The sequence below is a fragment of the Phoenix dactylifera genome, chromosome 16 (genome assembly GCF_051530095.1).
Source record: "Phoenix dactylifera cultivar Ajwa chromosome 16, Ajwa_hap1_PhDact_Kaust_v1.1, whole genome shotgun sequence".
Classification (NCBI taxonomy): domain Eukaryota; kingdom Viridiplantae; phylum Streptophyta; class Magnoliopsida; order Arecales; family Arecaceae; genus Phoenix; species Phoenix dactylifera.
The window spans coordinates 7,152,857-7,180,822 of record NC_143205.1 but is presented as its reverse complement, the minus strand read 5'-3'; the positions used below and the strand labels follow the sequence as shown (position 1 = coordinate 7,180,822).

General features: G+C 39.7%; 1 protein-coding gene across 1 annotated transcript; it reads left to right on the top strand.

Moving 5' to 3' along the window:
* The first annotated feature begins 17,500 nt into the window (after nucleotides 1-17,500).
* On the top strand, nucleotides 17,501-19,811 carry LOC108510824 (uncharacterized). Its single transcript, XM_039118820.1, has 3 exons — nucleotides 17,501-18,202; nucleotides 18,347-18,521; nucleotides 19,210-19,811. Exons 1-3 carry the CDS (start codon nucleotides 17,501-17,503, stop codon nucleotides 19,809-19,811), a joined length of 1,479 nt encoding a protein of 492 aa, XP_038974748.1.
* The last annotated feature ends 8,155 nt before the right edge of the window (nucleotides 19,812-27,966 follow it).

Here is a 27,966-nt window from a genome sequence, read left to right as displayed (position 1 = left end):
TGTATTTTTCCTTCTCCTTTATGGTATTTTCTGGTGTCGTGCTTCACTGCATTACTATTGTTGTTAGGCGTGACCTAAGTCATAGAGACTAGGTTTCCATGTTAAGGAAGGCTGATCGGTTCTCTTCAGTAGACCAAAACGCACGTTGTTGGGATCCGCTCTAAGATCCCTTCGTACGTGAAAACTGGCTCAAGATCTTCTGTGCTTGGTGCCTTCAGATACTCGAGGAAAGTGGTCCTCGGGAGCTCAGCCGAACTAGATGTCGCTAGCTTTGACAGCGGGTCGACCCTCGCGTTCTCCGACCTCGAAATATGCTGAATATCGAAGTTGTTTAAAGTCGAAATGAAGTCCTATACCTTTTGGAGGTATTTCATCATTGATGGCTCTCGAGCTTTGCAATCTTCCAGGACTTGGCTCACCACCAGCTGGGAGTCGTTGAAGACCTTCAGGTAGCAGACGTTGAGCTCTTTTGCTAGCTTTAGCCTTGCAACTTTTGCTCTCCTCATGGCGCTTCTTCTGCATCTTAAAAGACTGTTCGACTGCCTGCCGCCGTGAGGCCATGGCATCCTTCGGCTTGGCATACTTTCGAGGTCGGGCTAGCATCTTTGTAAAATTGGTGGAAAAGTTCTTTTTGATGGAGAAGAGAAACTTGTAGGACCGAGGACCAGCCTTCAATGCTGACATAGCGATGGACTGGTCGAGATCGCGAACCTCCCATGTAGCCAAGGTGAAGTGATCAATATAGTCCTTTAAGGATTCTCTCTCCTTCTGTTTGATGTCGAGGAGGAAATCTGAGGTCCGACGATGGCACCGGCTGGCAGCAAATGGAGTTGCAAACTGCCTGCCCAACTGCTCAAAAGATAAAATCGAGCCGGGCCTTAGTCCGAAAAATCCAAGACGAGCTGCTTTATGGAGGGTTGCCATAACGGCCCTGCAAAGTAGGACGTCTGTGGCCCCTTGGAGTGTCATAAGGGCTTTGTAGCTTTCCAAATGATCTATGGGGTTGGACGAGCTATCATACTGCTCGATTTGCAGCATCTTGAACCTCGAGGAGATTAGCTCGTCAATGATCCATCGAGGGAATGGAGACTCAGTTGTGAATTTGGGATCGACATCGCGCTTCAGGCTTTGGTCTCGGAGCACCTGGATCTGTCGCCCCAACTTCTCGACTTTTCTATCGAGCTCGGCTATGGGCAGAGCTCCTGTTGCATCTCGGCATGGGGTAGACCCTGCCTCCGATGGTTGCTCTCGTGCTTGGAGCTTCAAACTTTGATGCAAACTTTCAGGATGATGTTTGCGCAACAAGCCCTCCTGGCTTAGGGATTGAGCTCGGTGGGAGCTACAGTATTGATGACGCTCCCTTTCGTCGGCCATTGTGCATTGCTTGGCCTGAGAATGACGTCGCGAGCGCTGTCCTAAGGACTCACGCCTGCGAGAAAGGGGTGCAGCCTGGGCTTCTGCTTGCTATAGTCCTTGAACGGCCGCGTTGAATGTTTGAACTTGCTGGACAAGCAGATTAAGCTGCTCTGGCTGGATGTGAGGAATTTGTTCCATCGGTGCCGCACGAGGTGGGCTTTAGAGCAAGTTGCTGGGAGTTGGTGCCTGGTGCCTCGATCCCTCGACTCCTCAACCTCATGATCATGACTCAGGCCCATCCTCTAGCGCCAGATGTTGGGTTGAAATTTGGCTTGAGGGTGACCACGTCGGAGGTATCTGAGAAGCCGCTGGTCGAGATAGAGAAAGGGAGCCGACCTCCTGCGCACCGGCATACTTGCACGAAGCCATAACTAGGGATTCCGGCGAAGGCCCTCCAATGGCTAAGTTAGTGTTGATCCAGAGTTTTTGGAAAAGGTTTATGAGTGCTTTCGATGGCCTCTTATGGCTTACCGAGGGCCTTTTCCTACCCTCTTTCTATAGGGTGAGGATCTCGGCCATTACTTAAAATCTCGAGCCGAGCTGTGATCAGCTAGCTAGTCATTAACCGTTATTTGGAATCTGGAGCCGAGCAGTGATCTGTTGGCCATTAGTTGGAGGCGGTGCGAATCACGGAGATCAATCCCGTAGGTAGAGGATTAAGGAGATATTTTTTTAGATTTGTTTGAATATGGATTCTGAGGATCTGCAAGATCTTCGACGGGATCAAGGTTGGTAGGGCCAAGGTCAGCTTGGCCTCAAGCCGAGGTCGGCACGGCCTTCGGTGGGGTCCGAGGTTGGCCTGGCTCTTTGCAGGACCGAGGTCTGGCCTGCTTGGCTCCATCCCCACCATCTTCTTATTCTTCTTCTTCATCCCCTATTCTTCTTCTTCCTCTTCTTCTACCTCTTCCCCTTCTCCTTCTCCTTCCCCTTGTTCTTCTTCTACTTGTTCTCGTCCTCCTTCTCCTTCTTTTCTTTCCTCCCCATCTTCTTATTCATCTTCTTCTTATTCTTTTCCTTCTTCTTCTTCTTCTTCTACTATTACTGCTGCTGCTGCTCCGCTTCTTGTTCTTCGTTTTCTTCTGCTTCTTTGTCTCCTTCTCCTTCTTCCTTAGCTCCTTCTTTTTCTCTTAATTGTTCACTACTTCAGTTTGCCCATCGGTTTGAAGGTGGTAGGCGCTAGAATAAGAGAGACGTGTGCAAAGCTTTGCCAACAATGTCTTCCAAAAGTAACTGACAAACTTGACATCACGATTTGAAATTGTTGTCTTGGGTAGCCTATACAAATGAACTACCTCCCTCAAGAATAAAGCAGCCACTCGAGATGCATCATAGGTTTTTGTTGGCAGCGCCAAAGCCGGAACCCACTCACACCGGCACCACCACCAACGTCGGACAAGCAAAGAGAGAATAAATGGATAAGCACTCTCTCGCTCCCCCGACACCGGACTCAAGGATTACCTCTTCGCTCTGCTACGAAGGGCAAAAGATTACCCCTGGTATCAATAGGGTAAAACACTTGAGCACCGCAGCGGATTATCAAACCAAAGAAAGAAGAAGGAAGAAAATAGCAAAGCAAATACAAAGATGTAAGGAGGTTCGGCTACAAGTAGCCTACGTCCTCCACCGCTCCAAATCTCAATTAGGATGAACTGATTATAGAGATAGCACACACCCGAACGATCACAAGCGATCGCTCTACAAGAGATTCACACAGAATTTCCTTTGCACAAGAAGTAGGATCCCAATCCTCTTCTTCTCTAGAACCCTTATCTCACAAAACAAACAATAGTCTCTCTCAAAATATACTGGAATCACATCCCCTAGGGCTCTCATGAGTCCTATATATAGTCTCATGACCTTCAGATGATCATAGCCGTCGAAACGCCACCAAAAACACCAAAGAAAACTCGTCCGTATGATTTCCCGCGAGCTCGAGTCAACTCGACTGTAGTTCGAGTCGACTCGGGCACGTCTGGACAAATCCTAGTATAACTGGCACGATCTCGGGTCGACTCGACTGTAGCTCGAGTCGACTCGACCAACCTTCGAGTCGACTCTTACAGTCCAGACAGAAACATGGTTTTTCTCAGTCTTCTGGCTTTTCTCCTTCCGGGTCGACTCGAATGTTCCCGAGTCGACTTGACTATAGCTCGAGTCGACTCTGACAGTCCGCCAGACAGAACTATGCAGAATTGATTCTCCTTCAATTCTCTTCATCACCAATGGTCTCCACATACCCCAACAATCTCCCACTTGGAGACCTTGGGTATATCCTCTTGTTGTTTGGCTCTCGTCTGTGCTCCCACTGAAACTGAATCATCCTAGTGAGATAGGTACGATGCCTCCTCAACGTCTTCAAGCATGAAGATCAACAGAAGCTGAACAACTCAGCTTCTCCACCGTGACGACCTTCGTCAACATATCTGCAAGATTCTGACTTGTATGAATCTTCTCCAACTTGACGAGTCCCTGCTCGAGCAATGACCTCACGAAGTGGTACTGTATGTCAATATGCTTCGTCCTCGAATGGAAAGCTAAATTCTTCACCAGATGAATTGCACTTTGACTATCTGAATATAACATGCAATCCTTCTGCTCCTTTCCAAGTTCCTTCTTCAAGCCCTAAAGCCATATTAGTTCCTTGCACGCCTCTGTGGCTGCCACATACTCCGCCGCCGTAGTCGACAATGCAACAACTGGTTGCAACCTGGAAATTCAACTGATGGCTCCACTGCCCAAGGTGAACAAGTACCCTATCGTGCTCCTCCTGCCGTCCAAGTCTCCTGCCATGTCTGAGTCCACAAAGCCCTGTAACCGGATCTCAGAACCTCCATAGCACAATGACATGTGCTCCGTGCCTCTCAGATACCTCAGTATCCATTTGACCGCGCGCCAATGCTCCATGACTGGGCAGCTCATAAAGCGACTCATAACTCCCACTGCTTGAGCAATGTCTGGTCTCGTACATACCATAGCGAACATCAAGCTTCCCACCGCCGATGCATATGGGATTTTTGACATATTGAGCTCCTCCACCCGCATCTTCGGACTTTGCCCTTTTGAAAGCTTTAAGTGGGCACCCAGCGGTGTGCCAACAGGTTTGGCACCCTCCATGCAGAATTTTCTGAGTACTCGGCTGATGTACTCCACCTGAGATAGTCTGAGGATATGTTTAGACCTATCTCTGCTGATCCGCATCCCAAGGATCTGTTTCGCTGCTCCTAGATCCTTCATTGCAAATTTTCTTGACAGCTTTAGCTTCAATTTTGCAATCTCATGCATGCTAGCTCCTGCAACTAACATGTCATCAACATACAATAGCAAGATAATGTAAGATGTGCCGAAGTCCTGGTAGTAGCAATAGTGATCCTCGTGACATCTCCTGTATCCTATCCCAAGCATGTAACTATCGAACTTGAGATACCATTGCCTGGGCGCCTGTTTTTCAAACCATAGAGGCTTTTCTTTAATTTGCAAACCAAGTCACCCGTGCCAGCTGCAATGTATCCCTCTGGCTGCTGCATATATATCTCCTCATTGAGATCTCCATGGAAAAAAACCGTCTTCACATCAAGCTGCTCTAAGTGAAGATCCTCTACTGCCACCATGCTCAGCACCGCCCGAATAGAACTCATCTTGACTACAGGAGAAAAAATCTCCATGAAATCGATACCTGCTCTCTGCTGAAATCCTTTTACAACCAGCCTGACCTTGTACCGCTTCTTCTCATCCTGCTCTTCCTTCAACCTGTAAACCCATTTGTTTGACAGTGCTTTCTTCTCCTTGGGCAAATCCATCAAATCCCACGTTTGATTTTGCTCCAATGACTCCATCTCATCATCCATGGCCAACTCCCACTCCTTCCTAATATCAACCTCCAATGCCTCCGTGAAGCATTCAGGTTCGCCATTATCTGTGAGCAGCAAATAACTAAGAGTCCCATCATAACTTTGAGGAGGCTTCCCATGAGTACTACGAGTGAACCTTCTTAGTTGTGGAGAGGGTGCCAATGCTTCAGGTTCTTGCTCTGACTGAGTCTTCTGAGTAGAATTTGTAGACTCCTCTTCAGGATCCACAAAACACGGCTCAACAGGTTTTGTTTCTGATTCAGTGCTCTGCTGCATTTTCTCATTAAATACCACATCATTACTACGAATGATCTTCTTGTGTTCGGGATCCCAAAGACGATACCCAAACTGCTGACCTCCATATCCAACGAAAATGCACTTCTTTGATTTGGTGTCTAGTTTGCTTCTTTGACTCGAATCAACATGGACATAACTGGTACAACCGAATACTCGTAAGTGCGCCAAATCAATCTTCTTCGCTGTCCATGCTTCCTCAGGAATCCCAAATTCAAGTTTCTTTGATGGCCCCCTGTTGATCAAGTAGGCAACAGTGTTAACTGCTTCCGCCCAAAACTGCTGTGGCAATCCAGCATGTATCCTCATACTTCTGGCACGCTCATTAATTGTTCTGTTCATTCTTTCAGTAACTCCATTTTGTTGTGGTGTCCCTGGAACCGTCCTCTGCCTGACAATCCCAGCCTCTGCACAGTGGTCCTCAAACTCTCTGCTACAATACTCACCACCGTTGTCCGATCTCAGGCATTTCAACCTCCTTCCTGTCTCGAGTTCTACCATTGCCTGCCATCTCCTGAAGACCCCAAATACCTCTGACTTGTGCTTCAAGAAGAACACCCAAAGCTTCCTGGTAGCATCATCAATAAAAGTAACAAAGTACTGAGATCCACCAATGGAAGAAATCGGTGCAGGCCCCCACACGTCCGTGTGCACGAGATCTAGCTTTTCTTGCTTCCGAGGTTTACCTTCTTTGTTGAATGAAACACACTTCTGCTTTCCGAGAACACAATCCTCACGGAAGTCCATCTCAACACTCCTGAGACCCTGCAGCTTTTCCAACTGGTGCATCACCTCCAGTCCCTGATAACTCATGTGCCCAAGTCTGCAATGCCATAACTTGGCGTCCACATCTACTGCAGCAACTCCAATAGAGTTCTCCGTGCCGTTGGCGACATAAAGTGTCCCAACCTTCTTGCCACTAGCCACCATCAACGAACCCCTGGATATCTTCCACTAATCAGCTGTGAAAGTAATCTTGTACCCCTGGCTCGCCAACTGTCCAACAGAAATCAGATTTCTCTGCAGTTGAGGCACGTGCCGTACGTCCTCAAGCTCAAGTGAAGATCCAGAAATCAACTTCACTTCCGCGCTTCCCCTTTCTTGTATGGTGCAAGGCTCTCCATCCCCTAGGTAGACTTTGCCGAAGTCTCCCTTCTCATATCCTCCAAGAAGCTTCCGTTGGGATGTAGCATGGAAAGATGCGCCCGAGTCTATCACCCAAGACTCGTCACAGGTAAATAAAGATAGAACGAGGGCATCCATGTCACCGTCTTCAGCAAAATTTGCTAGATCCTTGCTGACTCCTTCGGTGTGGTCGCCTTGCTTCCCTTTAGGAGATTTGCAGTCCCTCCTAAAGTGCCCCGTCTTTCCGCAGTTCCAGCACTTCGCTCCCTTGTTCTGAGGTGCTCGAGACCTGCTGGATCTCGACTTCGAGTCACTTCGAAATCGACCGTCCTTCTTTTGTCTTCCCCGGTCAGAGGTGTTTAGTGCACTTCCAGACGACTTCGTAGCTCCAGAAGATTTCCTTCTTGCTTCTTCACTTAGAAGCACTCCCACAACGTCATCAAAGATCAACTTCTCCGTCGTCGAAGAGTTGCTCACCGCCATCACCAGGCCCTCCCAGCTATTAGGCAATCCGGAGAGGATTAGCAATGCCCGAATCTCATCGTCAAAACTAATCTCCACTGACTCCAACTGGGCTGTGAGTCCATTGAACTCGTTGAGGTATTCTGCTACGTTGCCACTATTTTTCATACGAAGATTAAACAACCTCTTCATGAGAAATATCTTGTTTGATGCTGAGGGTTTCTCATACATCCACGACAATGTTGCCATCAACTCCATCGTCGTCTTCTCATTTTTGATGTTGAATGCCACTTGGGATGCAAGTGACAATCTAATGGTGCCGAGCGTCTTCCGATCGAGGACCTCCCAGTCTTTATCGGGTATCTTCTCTGGTTTCTTCGCTCTACCTCCAAGAGGTAAATAAAGATCCTTCTGGTAAAGGTAATCTTCTATTTGCATCTTCTAAAACCCGAAGTTCGTACCATTGAACTTCTCAATTCGCAACTTTCTTTCATCCGCCATCGCAGAATACCAATAGCTCTGATACCACTTATTGGCAGCGCCAATGCCGGAACCCACTCACACCGGCACCATCACCAACATCGGACAAGCAAAGAGAGAATAAACGGATAAGTGATGAGAGTACAAAAGTAAAATTTTTATACCATCTTAAATTAGTACTATAGCTAATCTTTATTAATAAAATTAATTAATTAATGTTTTATTTGTGTTTGAGTGCAAGTAATCCAAGAGACCCAGTAACTCTGGGTTTGAGCCCAATGCCCGGCAGCCCAAGCTCAACAAATTTTCCAACGTCCGCAGCATGGGGGCTTTGAAATTTCCCAACTTCTCAACTGTCCGTGACTTCTCAGAACATGCAACAGGATCAACATCCTATCTCCTCTATTTAGGAACAAACCCAACATTCCAAGCCGAGTCCTCCACTTTCTTTACAGCAAATGAATTCCAGCCATCAGAGGAGTCTTCTCAACTTCCCAACATAAATGTCTTCCCAACTTCCCAACATAAATGTCTTCCCAGTGAAGCACATCCCCAATGAACAGAGCATGCGTCGCCCCCGCGTATTCCATGCTCTCCAAGCATTTGTGGCGATGTGCGCAACTCCCAAACTTCTGCAACGTCCCCAGCATTCATCTCCCAACCGGATCATTCCACCCCATGTCTCATCCGTTCCTAGCTGAAGAGTCCCAAGCGATTCAACTTCATCCCGCATCTCAAGCAACCGGATCATCCCCAAACCTCCACGCGTCTCACCAGCCGCGCCTTCAACATGCTATAAGAGGGAGGCCAGGGAGAAGAGAAGGAAAGAGGGGGGAGGCTACGGAACCACCGAAGCACAACATCTGCACCTCCTTTTCCGATCCATCTACTCAGCCGAGCGTGCGAGGGGAGGAGGCAGCAGCCGTGCTTGGGAGGAGAGAACCATTCGGAAGGGAACCAGGGAAGCCAAACAACCGCAATCCTTCTTCCAATCTTCCCAGCCGGGTGAGGGAGGAGAGAAGACAGCCGGCCGAATCCATCCAAGTTCCCAATAGCCGTTTGACTTCCCATTCTTCCCCGCTTCGGAACGAAGCATCCCAAGTCTTTGCTGCCGAAGGAAGCCAGGGAGGAGAGAAGGACACGGAGCAAGGAGGAGAGGCTACGAAGCCAACATCCACATCTTTCCCAGCCGAGCAAGAGAGGAGAAGAGGCTACGGAGGGGAGAAGGCAGCCGGGAGAGAAAACAGAGTGCCCTGTTTTCTGAACCAAAGAAAGAAAAAAAAAGGATTTATGCTTTATTTTATTTATTTTATGCTAATCCCTTTTATAAAAATGCTTGCATCTCATATAGATAGCTAAATCTCTTTTAGCTAAGGCTAGGGAAAAGCCTAGCATTTTCTTCATGTATTTTCTTTAATCATCAATGGGATTTTAATGTTTTTGATTTGATTTATGGTGCAGTAGATTTATAAGAATTATTTCAAACTTATATATTTTTTTGATTTGTTATTTCCCCCGGGTATAATAGATACTTAGAAATCCCTGTAGTTTAAAATAGAATTACTGTAATACTACCCATAAAACTAAATCTATTTTATTATGATTAATAGATGATTTTAAGAAAAGCATGATTAAGTGCTAGGCTGAATCCTAATGCCTTAGTTATATTTTTGTCAATCTGAATATTATTTAGCCTTTAGTTTTTGTTCACTGTCAAATCCCTGTGGATTCGATCTTGACTCACCGAGAATATTACTTTGCTACACCCTATACTTGGGGACTATATTTAATTTTCCTTTTAAAAAGAGCAAGATTAAAATCGTAGCAAGTTTTTGGCGCCGTTGCTGGGGATTTACAACGTGCGAACGAGAACAAGGCTGCAAATTTTAATTTTTAATTTCTAGTTCTTCAATTTTTCTTTATTTTTAACAAGGTTGAAATTTTAAATCTTTTCAGATTCAAGGACGACACAAAGCAGGACTAGTAACAAGGAAGATCAAGATCAAATTTTTGGATTCCCGGAGTGAACAAACTCCGACCGTGAGTATTTAAATTATTTTTCCTATTTTGTTCATACTAGTCCTATTTTAATTCCTATATTAGAATTTTACTCTTGTTAAAAAAAATAATAATTAAAATAATAAAAAAATAAATAAAAAAAATAAAAAATTTTAAAAAAAATTAGCTAGTTTGCTTGATCAACTATTCAAATGCAATTTAATGTCATGACATAAAATGTTAAAAATTTTCTTGATTGTTGCCTAAAGTATAAAGCATTTGCATAAAATAATCTAATTGCTGAACCCATTAAAAAGATAAGGTCGGGATTTCATCACTCGTCCTTAGCCCAAAAATCATCCCAGTGCATAAATATCCTAAACCTAATTAAAATCAACTAGACGTTGGCCCCTAAGGATATTCGAGCTCAATAGGATGAAGACCACTGAAAGTTGCACCAATTTCGCTCTGTGGCCCGGGTCGATGTCTAGGCAAGCTTTGTCCCTCTAAGTGATTGAAGGAAGACAGTTTCTGTTCGAGGAAAGTGGGTTTTAGGTGGGACCTTTGCTACACGCATCGTGACCCCTCCACCTACCTAGAAGCTTACCTGGTCGACTAAGGTTGACCGGATTGGAGGCTTAGGTGTCCTCTTCAAACCAGTTAGGAGCTGTCTAGAATTTTTAGGAAAACATTAGAAATTATTAGGGGATGTTTAATTTTAATTAAATTTTTGTTAAGATGTCTGTTTAGATCTCTTTAGGTGGTACTTGTGCCAACCCAAAAAAAATAAAATAAAAATAAAAATAAATAAATAAATAAATAAATAAATATATAAAATAAAATAAAATTTCAGTATATGCTGTTGTGGGAGAGAGATAAAACGAATAGATTATTTCGAGTTGAATCAAGAGATAAAAATTTAATTGTTCAAAATTCAAATAATCAAATGGAAGATAATGGTAGTAATCAGGGAGATAATGAATTTCAAGATGACTTACCTATTAGAACGCTTCGTGATTATCTACAACCCACTAGGACAAGTACCCCATCCTGTATGGTTATTCCTACTGCTGCGGGAGTGATGAGAGTACAAAAGTAAAATTTTTATATTATCTTAATTAGTATTATAGCTAATCTTTATTGATAAAATTAATTAATTAATGTTTTATTTGTGTTTAAGTGCAAGTAATTCAAAAGACCCAATAACGCTGGGTTTGAGCCCAAAGCCTGGCGTTCCGAGCTCAACAAATCCTTAGCGTCTCATCTGAGCTTCACGTCGCCCGTCATCCGCATGCAATCCATATCACTGTAACCACATGTTTCAGCTAGCACAAATGCCCGCATCGTGGAGCTTCCTAGCATCATCAAAACCGTCCATGTGGCTCTCCAAGCATCATGGCATCTCCTCCATGGGACCTAAATCAAACCCAAGGGACCTAAGCCAAACCGGCTCTTCAATTCAAGCCACATTTCATTCATGGTTTCGGATTCCCCTGTTTCAAGAACATTCAGCTGCTATACTCAAACATCAAAACAAATTCCCAACGGCAGCAAAGGGAAGAAGCCAAACCGTTTGCATCCCATTTCAGCAACCCCCCATCTGCTCGAGCACGCATCCGTGACCGACCGTGGACCTCCATGCACATGCAACCGGATTGAGAAGATCTTCCAGCGCCCTTTCCGTCTCCCCTGTTTCAAGAACAAAATCCAACGGTTTCGGTAACATTTCAAGCAACCGAGACGTCTCCCAACCGGATCATTCCAAGCTACATTCAAATCCATGCGTTTCAGCTGCGTTCCACGCTTCCCAACCAAGCATCGTGGCATCTCATCCGCCAAGGAACGAAACCAAACCGTCCGCAAGCCATCTGCCTGTGTCGCTTCCATGTTCAACGCTCCCCATCCATTCGGGTGGTCCCAGCAGCGTTCCAGCTTCTCCAATCCGGTGAAGGTGTCTATAAAAGGGGATTGAGCTTGCATCAACGAGGGGGGAGCCATCCGGTGGAGGTAGAACCAGCCAACGGGAGAAGAAGAGGAGGATCTATCGGCATTTTTCCCAGCCGGATGGAATAAAACAGAAAGGGAGAAGGCCGGATCCATCCAAGTTCGGGCGAGAGAGGGAGAGAGGAAGAGGCCAAGGGAACCAGGAAGCTCCCTCTTCCAATCTATCTTCTCAGCCGAACCAGAGAAGGAGGAGAAGCAATGGGAGGAGAAAAGCCAAAGAAAGAAAATAGAGCACCCTGTTTTCTTAAGAGGAGAAAGAAAAAAAAAAAGAGGATTTATGTTTATTTTATTTACTCTATGCTAATCCCTTTTATAAAATTGCTTGCATCTCATATGGATAGCTAAATATCTTTTAGCTAAGGCTAAGGAAAAGCCTAGCATTTTCTTCATGTATTTCATTTAATCATCAATGGGATTTTAATGTTTTTGATTTAATTTATGGTGCAGTAAATTTATAGAAATTATTTCAAACTTAAATATTTTCTTTGATTTGTTATTTCCTCCGGGTATAATAGATGCTTAGAAATCCCTATAGTTTAAAATAGAATTATTGTAATGCTGCCCATAAAACTAAATCTATTTTATGATGATTAATAGATGATTTTAAGAAAAGCATGATTAAGTGCTAGGCTGAATCCTAATGCCTTAGTTATATTTTTAAATCTGAATATTATTTAGTCTTAAGTTTTTTTGTTCACTGTCAAATCCCTGTAGATTCGATCTCGGACTCACCAAGAATATTACTTTGCTACACCCTATACTTGGGGTATTCTACATTTAATTTTCCGTATTTCATCATCAGAAAAAACTTCTCGCCCTACTTCCCGGGCACAAAAATAGAGGGTAAGTTGAGATCTGTCATAGAATGGTTTTCCTTTTTAAAAGAGCAAGATTAAAATTGTAGCAAGTTTTTGGCGCCGTTGCCGGGGATTTGCAACGTGCGAACGAGAACAAGGCTGAAAATTTCAATTCTTTTCAGATTCAAGGACGACACAAGCAGGACCAATAACGAGGAAGATCAAGATCATATTTTTGGATTCCCGGAGTGAACGAACTCCGGCCGTGAGTATTTAAATTAATTTTCCTGTTTTGTTCATAATAGTCCTATTTTTCCTAGATTAGAATTTTATTTTTGTTTAAAAAAAATTTTAGCTAGTTTGCTTGATCAACTATTCAAATGCAATTTAATGTCATGACATAAAATGTTAAAAATCTTCTTGATTGTTGCATATAGTATAAAGCATTTGCATAAAATAATCTAAGGGCTGAACCCATTAAAAAGATAAGGTCGAGATTTCATCACTCGTCCTTAGCCCAAAAATCATCCAAGTGCATAAATATCCTAAGCCTGATTAAAATCAACTAGACGTTGGCCCCTAAGGATATTCGAGCTCAATAGGACGAAGACCACCGAAAGTTGCACCAATTTCGCTCTGTTATCTGGTCGATGTTTAGGCAAGCTTTGTCCCTTTAAGTGATTAAAGGGAGACAGTTTCTGTTCGAGGAAAGTGGGTTTTAAGTGGGACCTTTGCTACATGCATCGTGACCCCTCCACTTACCTGGGAGCTTACCTGGTTGACTAAGGTTAATAGACCGGATTGGAGGCTTAGGTGTCCTCTTCAACCCAGTTAGGAGCTGTCTAGAATTTTTAGGAAAATCTTAGAAATTGTTGGGTGATGTTTTAATGCATGTTCTAATTAAACTTTTGTTTTACTATATTAGGGTGTTTGTGTAAAAAAAAAATAAAAAATAAAAAATAAAAATAATAATAATAATAAAATAATAAAAAAAACTTAGTATATGCTGTTGTGGGAGAGAGATAAAACGAATAGATTATTTCGAATTGAATCAAAAGATAAAAATTTAATTGTTCAAAATTCAAATAATCAAATGGAAGATAATGGTAGTAATCAGGGAGATAATGAATTTTAAGATGACTTACCTATTAAAGTCCAAGTCTTTAGGTTTAATTAATTCGTATACCAATAGGTGTCATATTTTTTTTTTATGCAGAAGTGGCCATAAATTTGTTGCTTTGATTGCCATTAGATAGTGATAAGCCGACAGGACCAAATTTCAATAACTGGCTTAGAAAGCTGAAAATTGTCCTAAAGCACGAGCGGATTCTGTACGTTCTAATAGATCCGGCACCTAGGCAGCTTGCTCCAAATGTTCGGGGAACGATCCGAGACACTTACCAAAAGTGGCTAAATGACCGAACCATGGTCCGTTGCATTATGCTAGCAGCTATGAACGACGAGTTCAGTCGCAGGTTTGAGAACGCTCAGCCAGAAGACATGCTTTAAATGTTGAATGAGTCTCTGGCATTTTTGACGATGTTGAAAGGCACAAGACTAGTTATGCCATTTTCAGTACTCGAATGAGAGATGGGGCCTTAGTTACTGATCATGTACTATACATGATCAAGTTGATTGAGTGCCTAAACACACTCGGGTTTCCCCTGCACGATCAACTGGAAAAAGTTGTGATACTGAATTTCCTGCCGGCATCTTACCGTCCGTTCCTTACTCATTTCAGAATGACAAAGCCTGCAATGAATTACCATGGATTGTTGGGATTACTGCAGACCTTTGAGAAGGATCATCAGCTTCAGAAGGAGTCGGTGAATGTCGTGGGAGGATTTTCGAGAGGGCGTCGTCCCTTTAAGAAAGGGAAGAAGAAAAATAAAAATAAAAATTGGAAGGTGCAATGTGCTAAGACATCTTAGAAGAGTCAGACCAAGAAGATCAAGGCTGACCAGAGTTAGGCAAAATGCTTCTATTGCAAGAAGCAGGAGCGTTGGAAGAGGAATTGTCCTCAGTACCTTGCCTCACTAAACCCGAACAGACCAAGCAAGAGAAAAGGGCAATCGGTTGCTAATCAAGGTATTTATATGAACATGTTGCTCTTATCTGGATTTGGTATAAGTCCAGAGAAGTCTCGAAATTGCTGAAGACAACCACCGATCAAAGACACAGAAGCCAAATTCGCTTTACAGAAAATCATAAGATCATCTGCAAAGCACAAGTGAGAGATCTTTTCCTTTTCATAACGCCAATGGTACTTGAAACCACTGTCCCTTACCATATTAGCCATCAGACCCAAAAAGACCTCCATGGCTAGGACAAAAAGATAAGGTGATATAGGATCCCCTTGCCGCAAGCCCCGACCCCCAAGGAAGAATCCATGAAGTTTGCCATTAATAGAGATGGAGAAGCGAGTAGTGGAGATACACTCCGCAATTCATCTAACAACCCTATCCGGAAACCCCATAATACGTAATACAGCCAGTAAAAAATTCCACCGAACGGAGTCATATGCCTTCATTAGATCCACCTTAAGAGCACATCTCGGAGAGCCACCAGAGCGATGATAGTTCCGCATTAACTCTTGGCAGAGGATAATATTATCACTAATATGTCGACTCGCAACAAAGGCCGTTTGGAAAGGTCCCACCAATTTCGGAAGTACCACCTTCACCCTATTTGCTATGATCTTTGCAATACACTTGTAAATAGTGTTACAACAAGAAATTGGTCTAAAGTCTTTTACCTTGGTAGGGTTTTGAACCTTAGGAATCAAAGAAAGTGTTGTAGCATTTACTTGTTTCAGAAGATGCCCGGAGGAGAAAAAAGATTGGATAACCGCTATGACATTTGCCCCAACTATATTCCAAGCCTTCTTAAAGAAGCCAGCACTAAAACCATCCGGACCGGGAGCCTTGTTGTCCTTCAAAGAGAACATCACCATCCTTATTTCGTCATCTGAAACAGATCGATCTAAATCCTTCCTCTGAATCTCAGTAAGCCGCATTGGAAGGGCTCGCTGAAGCATGTCCTCATCAACACTCGCAACCGCATAGGAACCTAGAAGATTCTGAAAGAACTGCACAATGGTGTCACTGACCTCACCCGGAGTTTCCACCCAAGCCCCATCATCAGAAGAAATAGATGTGATCTTGCTACGACTCTGAAAAAGCTTCATAAATTGGAAGAAGAAACTCAAATTCTTGTCTCCCAAATTCAGCCACTGAACCCGAGCCTTTTGCTTCAAAAAACTTTCTTCCGCTCTGCTCAACTCCAAATAATCCTTAATGAGCCTTGACTCCTCGGTGTGAATAGTCGAGTCAAGGGGATGATGCTGAATCATACGTTGTACCTCCTCCAAAGCCTCTTTAGCTCGCACCACTCGCCGAGGCAAATTTGCAAAGAACTCCTTATTGAACCTTTTCAACTCCCCCTTCAAATGCTTCAACGTATGGCATAGTTGATACATCGGACTTCCTTTTACATCTATAGCCCATGCCTTAGCTACCACGGATAGAAATTGCGGATGCTCAGCCCAAAGATCAAAGAATTTAAATGGTGTTTTTCGCGAAGGTAAGGCAGCAAGTGTTACCACTATTGGAGAATGATCCGAAACACCGGAAGGAGGAAAGTAAGCTTCAGAGCCTGAAAAGTCACACTCCCATCTCAAATTGGCAAGGATCCGGTCTAGCTTCTTCATAATAGGAGCCATTTTGTCGTAAATCACTTAGGCCAGATTGAAATAAACAAGTAGCAAGGTCATTCTGCTAAGAAGGCCAACTATGGGAGTCCCCAACCATCTCCTCTTGTGACTTTATAGCATTGAAGTCCCCCATGAGTGCCCATGGAGAAGATTCCCATCCCACATAGCGAGAAACTAAATCAGCCGACAATTCACTCCGCTTAATAGGGCAATTATCACCATACACAATCGAGACAATGAAAGAGGAATTCTTAGCAAGATCCCTAACATGCACATGCATCACTTGGTCGGATGAATTTATACGAACCACATCCACCTCCTGAGGATTCCAACCAATCCAAATCCGTCCATGAGAAGAAGCATTATAGTTGCACAGTATACCCCAATTTCGAAAGATGGTGTTCGCCACCTTTTCTTTATTTCTCTCTTTAACTTTAGTTTCCACCAAACCACAAAGTGACAATCTTTCCTTTCGAATAAGTTGTTGCACTTCTGAATGCTTGAAAGGGTCATTCGAACCCCTAACATTCCAACAGCCAATAATCAAGTGAATCAAATACAGCAAGGCACTATGCCACGAGGGAGAAGGCAAAACAGACGTCCCTCCATTCCTCCAGCTGATCATGTTGATACTTATGAAGGTGAAAATGAAGAATTTGATGATGAAACCTCCCTAGCTTCCATACGAAGACAAAGAGATCATAGACCAAGACGACATCGCCAGCATATGCATCAAAATTGAGATGTTGTCGATCGCAACACAAGTTCGATTAAACTTTCTCTCCCACCTTTTCAAGGTAAAAATGATCCTGATGCTTACATTGAATGGGAAAGAAAAATGGAACTTGTTTTTGATTGTCATAACTATTCAGAGGAAAAGAAAGTTAAGCTTGCAGCTGTTTCTTTTACTGACTATGCAATTGTTTGGTGGGACCAATTGGTTCTAAGTCGAAAAAGAAACCGAGAGATTCCAATTGATAATTAGGATGACATGAAAGCTGCCATGAGGAGAAGGTTTGTTCCTTCACACTATTATAGAGACTTACATTTGAAGTTGCAAAGTCTTAAATAGGGAGCAAAATCTATTGAAGAATACCATAAAGAGATGGAAATAACCATGATTCGTGCCAATGTTGAAGAAGATAGAGAGGCAACAATGGCTAGATTCATTTGTGGTCTCAACCGTGAGATTGCGAATGTTGTGGAACTACAACATTATGTGGAAATTGAAGATGTGGTCCACATGGCTATGAAGATCATCATCCAAGCATGAAGCTGCTGGTTCATCTAATTGGAAGTCCAAATGGAGTCCTACTCCAAAACAAGAAGAAAAGCCTACTTCTAGGCCTAAAGAAGAAAAAACTATGACCAAACAATCTGAAAAAGATAATGGGGATATTGTTTCTGAAGAAGAAAATGATAAAGAGTCTATGCCACAACTTGAAGATGCTAGTGATATAGAACATGCTGTTGTTGGTCAAGCCTTAGTTGTTCTTAGAGCCCTCCATGTTCAAGCTCAAACAAACAATGATGAACAACAACGTGAGAATATCTTTTACACTCGCTGCCATGTCAAAGAAAGAGTTTGTGGTTTGATAATTGATGGTGGAAGTTGTGTGAATGTGGCAAGCAAGCTGATGGTGGACAAGCTAGGGTTGAAGACTCAAAAGCACCCTCATCCATATCGACTTCAATGGCTTAATGATACTGGAGAATTAAAAGTCACAAAACAGGTACTTCTATCTTTTTCCATTGGAAGATATTCTGATGAAGTCCTTTGTGATGTGGTTCCAATGCAAGCAAATCACATATTGCTTGGAAGACCTTGGCAATTTGATAGGCGTACCCTCCATGATGGTTACAAAAATAAGTACAGCTTTATCAAGAATGGCAGAAACATCACTTTGGCTCCTTTACCCCCTCATCAAGTTCTTGCAGAGCAAAATCAAATCAAGAAATCTGTAGCAACCAGTGCTAAACAAAGTAAGGATGAAAATGAGAGTTCAAAAGAAATTGTGAGTAAAGAATCTGATAAGAAAAGTGAGAAACAGAAAGAGGAAAAAAAAGTGAATTTCTATACAAAAGAAAGAGAGATTAAGAGAGCTATGGTTTCACAGTAGCCAATGATGTTGATCTTGTATAAGGAAGCTTATCTCTCAACAACTAACCTTGATGATTCTTTGCCTAGTACTGCCATATCTCTTTTACAGGAATTTCAAGATGTTTTTCCAGAAGAGATGCCACCAGAATTGTCACCAATTAGAGGCATTGAACATCAAATTGACCTAGTTCCGGATGCCCAAATTCCAAATAGACCAACTTATAGATGCAGCCCCGAAGAAGCAAAAGAATTGCAAAGACAAGTTGAAGAGTTGATGAACAAAGGTCATGTTTAGAGAGAGCATGAGCACATGTGCTGTTCCAGTTTTGCTAGTTCCCAAGAAAGATGGAACTTGGAGGATGTGCATTGACTGCCGTACTATCAACAAAATAACGGTAAAGTACCGTTATCCTATTCCCCGTCTTGATGACATGCTTGATGAACTCCATGGTTCCACTATCTTTTCTAAAATTGATTTGAAATCTGGATATCATCAAATTCAAATGAAAGAGGGAGATGAGTGGAAAACTGCTTTTAAAACAAAACATGGACTTTATGAGTGGTTAGTTATGCCCTTTGGATTAACTAATGCACCCAGCACTTTTATGCGCTTAATAAATCATGTCTTGCGTAAGTTTATTGGAAAATTTGTGGTTGTCTACTTTGATGACATATTGATTTACAGCAAGAACTTGCATGAACACTTAGGGCATTTAAAGAATGTTTTACTTGAGCTAAGAAAAGAGCAATTGTATGCTAACCTTAAGAAGTGTACATTTTATTTGGACAAAGTTGTATTTCTTGGCTTTGTTGTAAGTACTAGAGGTGTAGAAGTTGATGAAGAGAAGGTGAAGGCGATCAAAGACTAGCCTACACCAACTACCATCACCGAAGTTAGGAGCTTCCATGGCTTGGCGGGATTCTACCGAAGGTTTGTTCCAAACTTTAGCACTATAGCTGCTCCATTGACAGAAATCATCAAGAAAAGTGTTGAATTCAAATGGGATGAAGCACAAGAGAAAGCATTCAACACCTTGAAAGAAAAGCTAAGTTCCGCCCCTTTATTACTTTTACCAGATTTCTCTAAAACTTTTGAAATCGAATGTGATGCTTCTGGTATTGGTATAGGTGCTGTCGTAATACAAGACAAGAGACCCTTGGCTTACTTTAGTGAGAAGTTGAGCGGAGCTGCCCTGAACTACTCCACCTATGACCAAGAACTCTATGCATTGGTGAGAGCATTAGAGACGTGGCAACACTACCTATGGTCAAAGGAGTTTGTTATTCACACCGATCATGAATCTTTGAAGCATTTGAAGAGCCAAGGTAAGCTTAATCGAAGGCATGCTCGTTGGGTTGAGTTTATTGAGATGTTCCCATATGTTGTCCAATACAAGCAAGGTAAAAATAATATTGTTGCTGATGCTTTATCAAGAAGGTATATTCTTCTATCTACTCTTTCAGCGAAGTTTTTGGGGTTTGAACATATCAAGGAGTTGTACCCACAAGATTCTGAGTTTTCAACAGTTTTTGAAGCTTGTGAAACAAAACCTTTTGAAAAATTTTACAAGTAAGATGGGTACTTATTTTGGGAAAATAAGCTTTGCGTTCCGAAGTGTTCTTTACGTGAGCTTCTTGTCAGGGATTCTCATGAGGGAGGATTAATGGGACATTTTGGTATTTTTAAAACTCTGAAAATTTTGAAAGAACATTTCTTTTGGCCTCACATGAAAAGAGATGTTGACAGAATTTGCAACAGATGTGTCATTTGCAAAAAGGCCAAATCAAGAGTGAAACCTCATGAATTATATAAAGCTTTACCTATTCCTAGTCACCCTTGGACTGATGTTTCTATGGATTTTGTTTTAGGTTTACCTAGAACTAGAAGGGGAAAAGATTCAATTTTTGTTGTTGTAGACCGATTTTCTAAAATGGCGCATTTTATCCCTTGTCATAAAACTGATGATGCCGTTCATATTTGATGACCCAAAGATTGATTTAAAGATTGATTTTGATGATCACAAAACCTTGAAGTATAAATACTAATGTTTGTGTTGCAAGGAGAAAGATATTTATTTTGCAAGGAATATAGCAAGTTGGAAGAATACAAGAAGGCCTCCAAAGCTCTCAAGAAAAGTTGGAAGAAAGCTACAATTTATTGGCCTAAGTTTCAAGTTTAAAGTATTCAAGTTGGAGGAGCAAATTCTAAAGAAAAATTCAAAAGAATAGTTCTCGAGTCGACTCCTCAAAAATTCGAGTCGACTCCGATACATGCCGAGTCGACTCCCAACATTTCCGAGTCGACTCAAAAGAGTAATAGAGGAAAGACAGAACAATGAATTTTAGACCCTGCAACCGAGCTGACTCCAGAGGACCACGAGTCGACTCCGAAGTCAGGCGAGTCAACTCCTAACTGTGCAAGAGTCGACTCTCAGAGGAAAGCATATTGAGAGAAAGAAGATCAAAGAATAACACTGTGAACGAGTCAGCCGAGTCGACTCCAAGAAAGCGCGAGTCGACTCCGAGACAGTTCTACTTGAAAGACAGAGGACCAGTTTTTGGGCTCTGAGAGCCGAGTCGACTCCAAGAGAATCCGAGTCGACTCGAGGAAGAAAATTAGAAAATATGTCCTTTGGATTCCTGAGAATGAGCCGACCCCCAAGTGCCCGAGTCGTCTCCAGCTTTTGGCGAGTCGACTCCAGTTTGGTCCGAGTCGACTCTAGGACAAAGCATGCACATTAATTCAAATTTGGAACAGTGGCCAAGTCGTCTCCAGTCAAGCACGAGTCGACTCCAGTAACAGCCGAGTCGTCTCCAGATCGCGCGAGTCGACTCCGAGCCCAACGGATACATTATCAGAATGTGCAGACGGGTCATAACGGCTCTATTTTTGTCTCTAACGGCTAGTTTTTGTTTCCACGCCATCAAAAGCTATAAAATCAAGAGGAGAGCTAGGGGAGAAGGTATGGAAATGGGAAAAAATATTTAGAAAAGAGATTTCAAAGAGATTACAAGAGAAATCTTCCATAAGCACAAAAGGGCCATTCAAAGTAAAATAGAGAGAAGAAGAGCATCCAAGTGAATCCCAAAGCTTCCTCTCCATCCGTGTGCTGCCTCGGTGATCCTCTACTTCATGCCAAATCAGAAGAGGGTCAAGTAAAGAAGAAGCCGAGCTCCTTCATCTTTAAAACTCGTTTGAGGGCTTCTCTTTACTCTAATTGTTTATATTTGCTATATTTGCTTAGTTAAGAAGCTTGTATTTGCTTTAAATTCTTAGTCTAATATCTTGTAACTTGATTCAATCGAGGGATTGAATCAAGGTGTTAAGGTTTGTTGGTGAGCCAAAGGAAAAACCAACGTTGTAAGGTTGTGGTTGGTGAGCCTTTGGGAAAAACCAACTGGGTTGATTGTGAACCCAGAAAACAATCGTTGTAAGGTTGTGGTTGGTGAGCCTTTGGAAAAACCAACTGGGTTGGATTGTGAGCCCGTGAAAATAATCAGTTGGTTCTAGTCGGTGAGCCTGTAAAAACTGACTGAGTTCGTTGTGATCTCGCAAAACAACAAGTTGGGTTATGAGCTTGTAAAACAACCGGCTGTAATCTGAGGGATTATAGTGAAATTCCCAAGAGGTCTTGGGGAGTGGATGTAGGTGCTGGGATGCACCGAACCACTATACTTTTGTTGTGTTTGTGATGCTCTTTGTTGTCTAACTTCCTCACTCAGTTACTTACTTAGATACTATGCTTGCTTAACTCTTCTCCGTGCATCTTTTAGTTGCAAGCATATTCAATTTACTTAATCAAGTCTCATTCAATATAACAGCATTAAGACTCATTGTATTGAATTGCATACTTGGGCAAACTTAGACTAATCTTTTATTGAGTCCGCTGCTTAATAGTTGATTAGATTAGAATCATACTCTTGCTAAGTTTAAATTCCACTATGCATCCATACAACTTAGCTTAATTAACTCTAAAAGATTAGAAGTAGTTGAAAAGTTTTTAAAAGACCCAATTCACCCCCCCTCTTGGGTTGTCACATTGGGCAACAAGTGGTACTAGAGCAGGTGCTCTAAGATTAATTATTGATCTCACGATCAAGAGCCAAAGATCATGACAACTCAAATAGATAGTTTTCTAGGAGAAGGACAATTAATTGATACACCTCCACTATTTAATGGCATAAACTATACACATTGGAAAGCACGCATGCGCATTTTCATACAATCACTTGATTATAATTTATGGTACATTATAGTCAATGGAACACACACAAACACTAGTCATAATGAGAAAATGGTTCAACAAAACTCAAAAACCATGAACCTATTATATTGTGCATTAGATAGGAATGAGTTTAATTGCATATCTTCTTGCATGACTGCTAAAGAAATATGGAATATGCTTGAAGACAAATATGAATGCACTAACAAATCTGAAACATCATGTGTAGAAGAAGAGCAGTATCATATTGCAAATCCATGCTTCATGGCACATGAGGTACATGCTGAAACTGAAAGCAATTTTACATTTGATGAACTTCACGATGCCTTTTCTGATTTGTATTTAGAATATAAGAAACTTATTTGTAAGAACAAGAACTTGAAGAATGAAAATCAAATTCTAATAGATGAAAAACTGAAACTAACTAATAAAACTGAAATCTTAATTAAAGAAAATCAAGAACTAAATCAAAGAAATCAACTTCTCACTGAAAGCCATGATAAACTTAAGAAAAACAATGAATTACTTTCAGAAGATAACAGAAGATTAACTAAAGAAGTTGACAAATTAAAACTTGTTGTTGAAGGATTTACCTTCAGCTCAGAAAAATTGAACCTAATGATAAATAATCAAAGAGCTGAATTTGATAAAGTTGGATTAGGATATCAACCTTGGTACATCCAAAAATCTTTCAAGAATATGTTTGTTAAAACAGTTTTTAATTATTCTAAAACAGATTCTTATAATACTGATAAACAGGAACAAAAGCTAAGTAAAATCTGTTCTATTGTTCCTAAATTTATACATTACAAATTTGATGAACCTAAAAGGCAAAAACAGAAAACTAAAAGTTTATCTACTACTTATGTTAGATCTATGTTTGTTAAATTCAACAAGAGGATACTGAAATACATCCCTTGTAATCCTAAAATCTGTAAATTTATGGACAAAATAGCTATTAAGAAAATATGGGTTCCAAAAGGAACAATTATAGCTAACCTACAAGGACCCAAAAGAGCTTGGGTTCCTAAGTTGAAAATATGATTATTTTTCAGCAAGTATGTCTAGCTATCCAAGGTTCCAATGAAAGATGTTATCTAAACAATGGGTGCTCTAGACATGTGTTAAAGAATTGAATTTAAATATAATTAAGAAGAATGATTTAAATGAAAGAAATAATGAAATAAGTAATTCTTGCATCCTCTCGTATTGAAATTACTTTATTAGTTGATTAAAACATAACTTGCAAGTATTAATCATTTTTGTGATATAAGTGATATTTTTGGTATGAAAAGAAAATATATTCAAATCACTTCATTTTATAGTATGCTCTACTCACTATTGGATAAGTTGCTAAATGATTAATTAATTAAAAATAACTCTATGAATTCTCTATATGCTTGATTAAGAGTTTTTATCTATGGCATTATTTTTATTGATCATAAACATGAGAATGTGTACTTGGTATACCTTTGAATATATGCATTTAAATACTAAGATCAAAGAATCCTTTTTGGCATATAAACTTACCTTATGCTAGTATGGACCTAATTTCAAAAGACCTTGTCATTGGTTTACTTAGATTATCTTATGCAAGGTCAAAGTTTGTTATGCATGTTAACTAAGAAAACAAACAAGAATCAATTTCTAAATCTAAGGATGTTGTTTCCATCACTAAGTTTTCAAAAGCTTACATTGGATTTGTTCTTGGCAAATAAAATTGAGGTATTTTCTGTATTTGCTAAATCTTATAAAAGTGTTTCAAATGAAAAAGATTTCCAAACTGTGAAGATAAAGAGTATCATGGCACAGTGTTGAAAACCAAAATTCTGATAAAGTTTATACAGAAAATAATTATTTCAGCACCAAGGACACCATAAGTAAAATAGGGTTAATAGAATTCTTGAAGAAATGAAAAAGACAATTGTGTATGATAGTCATCTACTTAAATGATTTTTGAAAGCTATCATCACTGCTTGTCATACATATGATTTCTATTAGATCTATTTTTGATGAAAACTCCTTTTGATCTTTTGAAAAATAAAAAATGAACTATTGCATATCTTTCATATTTTTCAGTCGTACATGTTATATATGTTCTTATGAAAATAATGCCAAATCTGATAAAGATATTTCTATCTTTGAATATCATTCATCAAGCAATGCATATAGAACATTCATGAAAAGATTCTAGTTGTGGAAATACGAATTCATTTTATTCTTTATGAGACTAATGATTTATTATCAAGATACTAAAATTAAATTATATATGTATATGGTTAATCTTTTACATATAACAATCTGAAAACTTGTTAATAATTAGAACCAAATTGAGTTTTTCAGAAATGCACTTAATAAAGTAAAATTGATGATTACTAAAAGACTAAATCAAGAAAAGATGAAATAGATCTTGATGAAATTCTTGCATGATTAGAAGTAAAGATCACCATTATCATTTGCTTGCTTTATGAGCTTTATATTCTATCAAATGAATGTGTAGAATGCACTCCTAGGTACTTATTTTATTAAAGAAGATATATGTTAAATAACCACCATATTTGAAAACACTCATTACAAATATGATAAAGCAATATATGATTTGAAACAAGCATCAAAAGCATGATATAAAAGCTTGAGTAACCTTTTTGATAGAAAGTAATAGTGATAAATCTATGCATCAAAAAGAAGAACTTGTGATATCTTATTTGCTCAAAGTATACATTGATGACATCATTTTTGGTTCTACAAATGAAGATCTATATGAAGATTTTACTAAGCTCATGCAAGGTGAGTTTGAAATATGTATGATGAATGAATTAACATTTTCTCTCGAACTCCAAATTATGACAAACAAGAAGGGGATCTTCATTGACCAAAGTTTGTCCACAAGAAAACTCTTATAGAAGATTGGCATGAAGAAGGTATATCTATGACCCCATCTTGTAGAATTTGAACAGGATGAGCAAAGTAGATCTATTGTTTTAAAGCTGTATTGAAGCATGATAGAATAATTATTTTATCATACAGCTAGTAGACCAGATTGTATGCTCATTATGTGCCCTTGTGCAAGACTTCAATCTAACTTTAATGAATCATATTTTATTATTAACAAATAAATCATAATCTGAATTTTGATAGAAACAACTATTTAAGATTAGTTGATTAAAACTTAGCTAGCGTGTCTTATTGATAATTATCTTAAGCAAATAAAATCTAAACTAAATTGATTTTGAAAATAAGAAATTGATTTGACCTTGATAAATCTTTCTATTGCCTCACATGCTTGTCCTTGAACCATCTTGGTTAATGAAACTATCTCTTTAGTTCAAGTGATATGTGCTTGCTTATATTTAGGCAATCTCTTGAGTAAAGTGACTCAATATTCAACTATTGTCATATCTAATATTGCGTCACCTAGTTAAAAATATGTTGGATGAATGGTTTGTATCTTGAAGAAACTAATGACTTTTCTTCAAGAAAGAAAAGAATTTTGTTAATAATGCAGGATCCTTGAGCAAGAAAGTGAGAGACTTCAACTTGAAGGATATCTCCATATAAGATACAATAAACATTCACATGCAAACAAGAGAGAGGACCTTCTTCAGCCAAAAGTTCATACATAAGAAATCTAGTAGGTATTTGACTGAAGAATGCAGAATGAATTGGTAATTCTAGATACCTCTCTCATAAATTAATTGAGCAAAGTCAATAACTTAAATCTTATTATGGCATGATTAAAGTCTTTAATTATTAATTTTTGATATCATGTCTATATATGTATTGATTGACTTATACGTTTAGAAATTTTTTCATGGTTTGCCCAAACTAAAATATATATTTGCCTATGTCATAACCATGAAATACACAAGTTTATGCTTAAAATTTTGATTTAAAATAACTTGTGAGAAATTATGAATCCTTGAGCACAATGTAAATGTTGTTTGCATGATATACATCTATATGATACATAAGATTATTTCTTTATTCTGCTCTTTCATATAAATTACTTGAGAATAACAAAAAGAGAGAGAGATAAAGAAAAGAAAATAGATATTATTCAAGAGAAGTAAAATCTAAGTAAAGGCAAATACTCCAATCTTAAGGAAAAGCAAAACAAGCATAATATATTCGGCACATTTGGAAGGGATAAAATCCGTAATTAATTACACTTAAACAGAAAGAGTTTGAAGTGAACTTTTTAACATTTCTATATTGCTCATCATAGGGATGGTGCCAATGGGGAGGCTAGTGGTAGTACCCGGCACTATTTGACCCAACTATTCGGTGTAGGGTATATTAGGGACGGCACAAGAGGGAGGCTAGTGGTAGTACCTCGTGCCCCTTCCAACTCCACCGAATAGGGAGCAAATAGAGTATAGAGCATAAGAAAGTAAAAATGAAAGACAAAGTAAATGAAAGTATATAAGAAGAATCAAGTCAAATTTTTTAATCACTTGAAAACACACTTTAAGGATGAAATTAATGCAAGATTATATTTAAATAGGGGAAGTTTATTTGAAAAGAATTAATTTTGATCCTTGACATGCTTGTTCTTAATATTTTAATGCATGACTTAACACATAATATATTTTGCATGTGGCATGATGTCTTGAATTATAGGTTCTCTATATTTTGTAATGCTCCATGCTTGAATAATTTGATTGAATGTTTGAAATACTACATAAAATTTTTGTTTGGTATTATTGAAAAGAAATTTCAGATTTGTCATTGTCATTCACAATCTGAAAGTTGAATAAATCTGTAAAAAGGAGAAGAGAAGTATATCTTTATATAGGCAAAATGAATTGAGTTTGTTTTATCCTTCAACTTGCCTAACCTTGATATATAATATTCTAATTTATACCAAAACTCAATATTAAATACAAAGATTCTGAAAGTGCTCTAATGTTATTGAAATATGTGTTTTCAATCTTAGTGATTTAAGATGAGCTACAATATGGAAGATACATATCTCAAATTACAATTTTGAAAGCCTTCTTGGAAATTCTTATAAAAATTCAGAATCTGATTTTGTATAAAAGCTTAAACTTAACTTCAAAATGCTTATATCGTTACATCTTTGTAACGTTAGTTATATGCTTTAATGATCGCGTCATTTAGGAGAATAACTCAATATGATTTCTAAATGAAAATTTTAACATAAGAAAAACAGAATTAATTTTGACGCCTTGGTTGATTGTCTCGATACGCATCCGAAACATATCTTTTCTTATCATTAAAATGTACTAATATTGGTCTAAATGATGTGTCTTTCAATGATCTTGATTGCAAACAAATATTTTAAATATATGATTTTATTTTGATATTAAAAAGATTTATTATGTTTCATGTATACATTGCTGTGAATCTATGAGTAAGAAATTAGATCCTATAAACACTCACTTGAATGATCTTCTATATCCCTTTCTGCATGATTGTTGCTTCCATCACTAAAAGAAAGAGCTATTATTAAAAGAGTGAATGATCTTAAGTCTAGAAACATTTC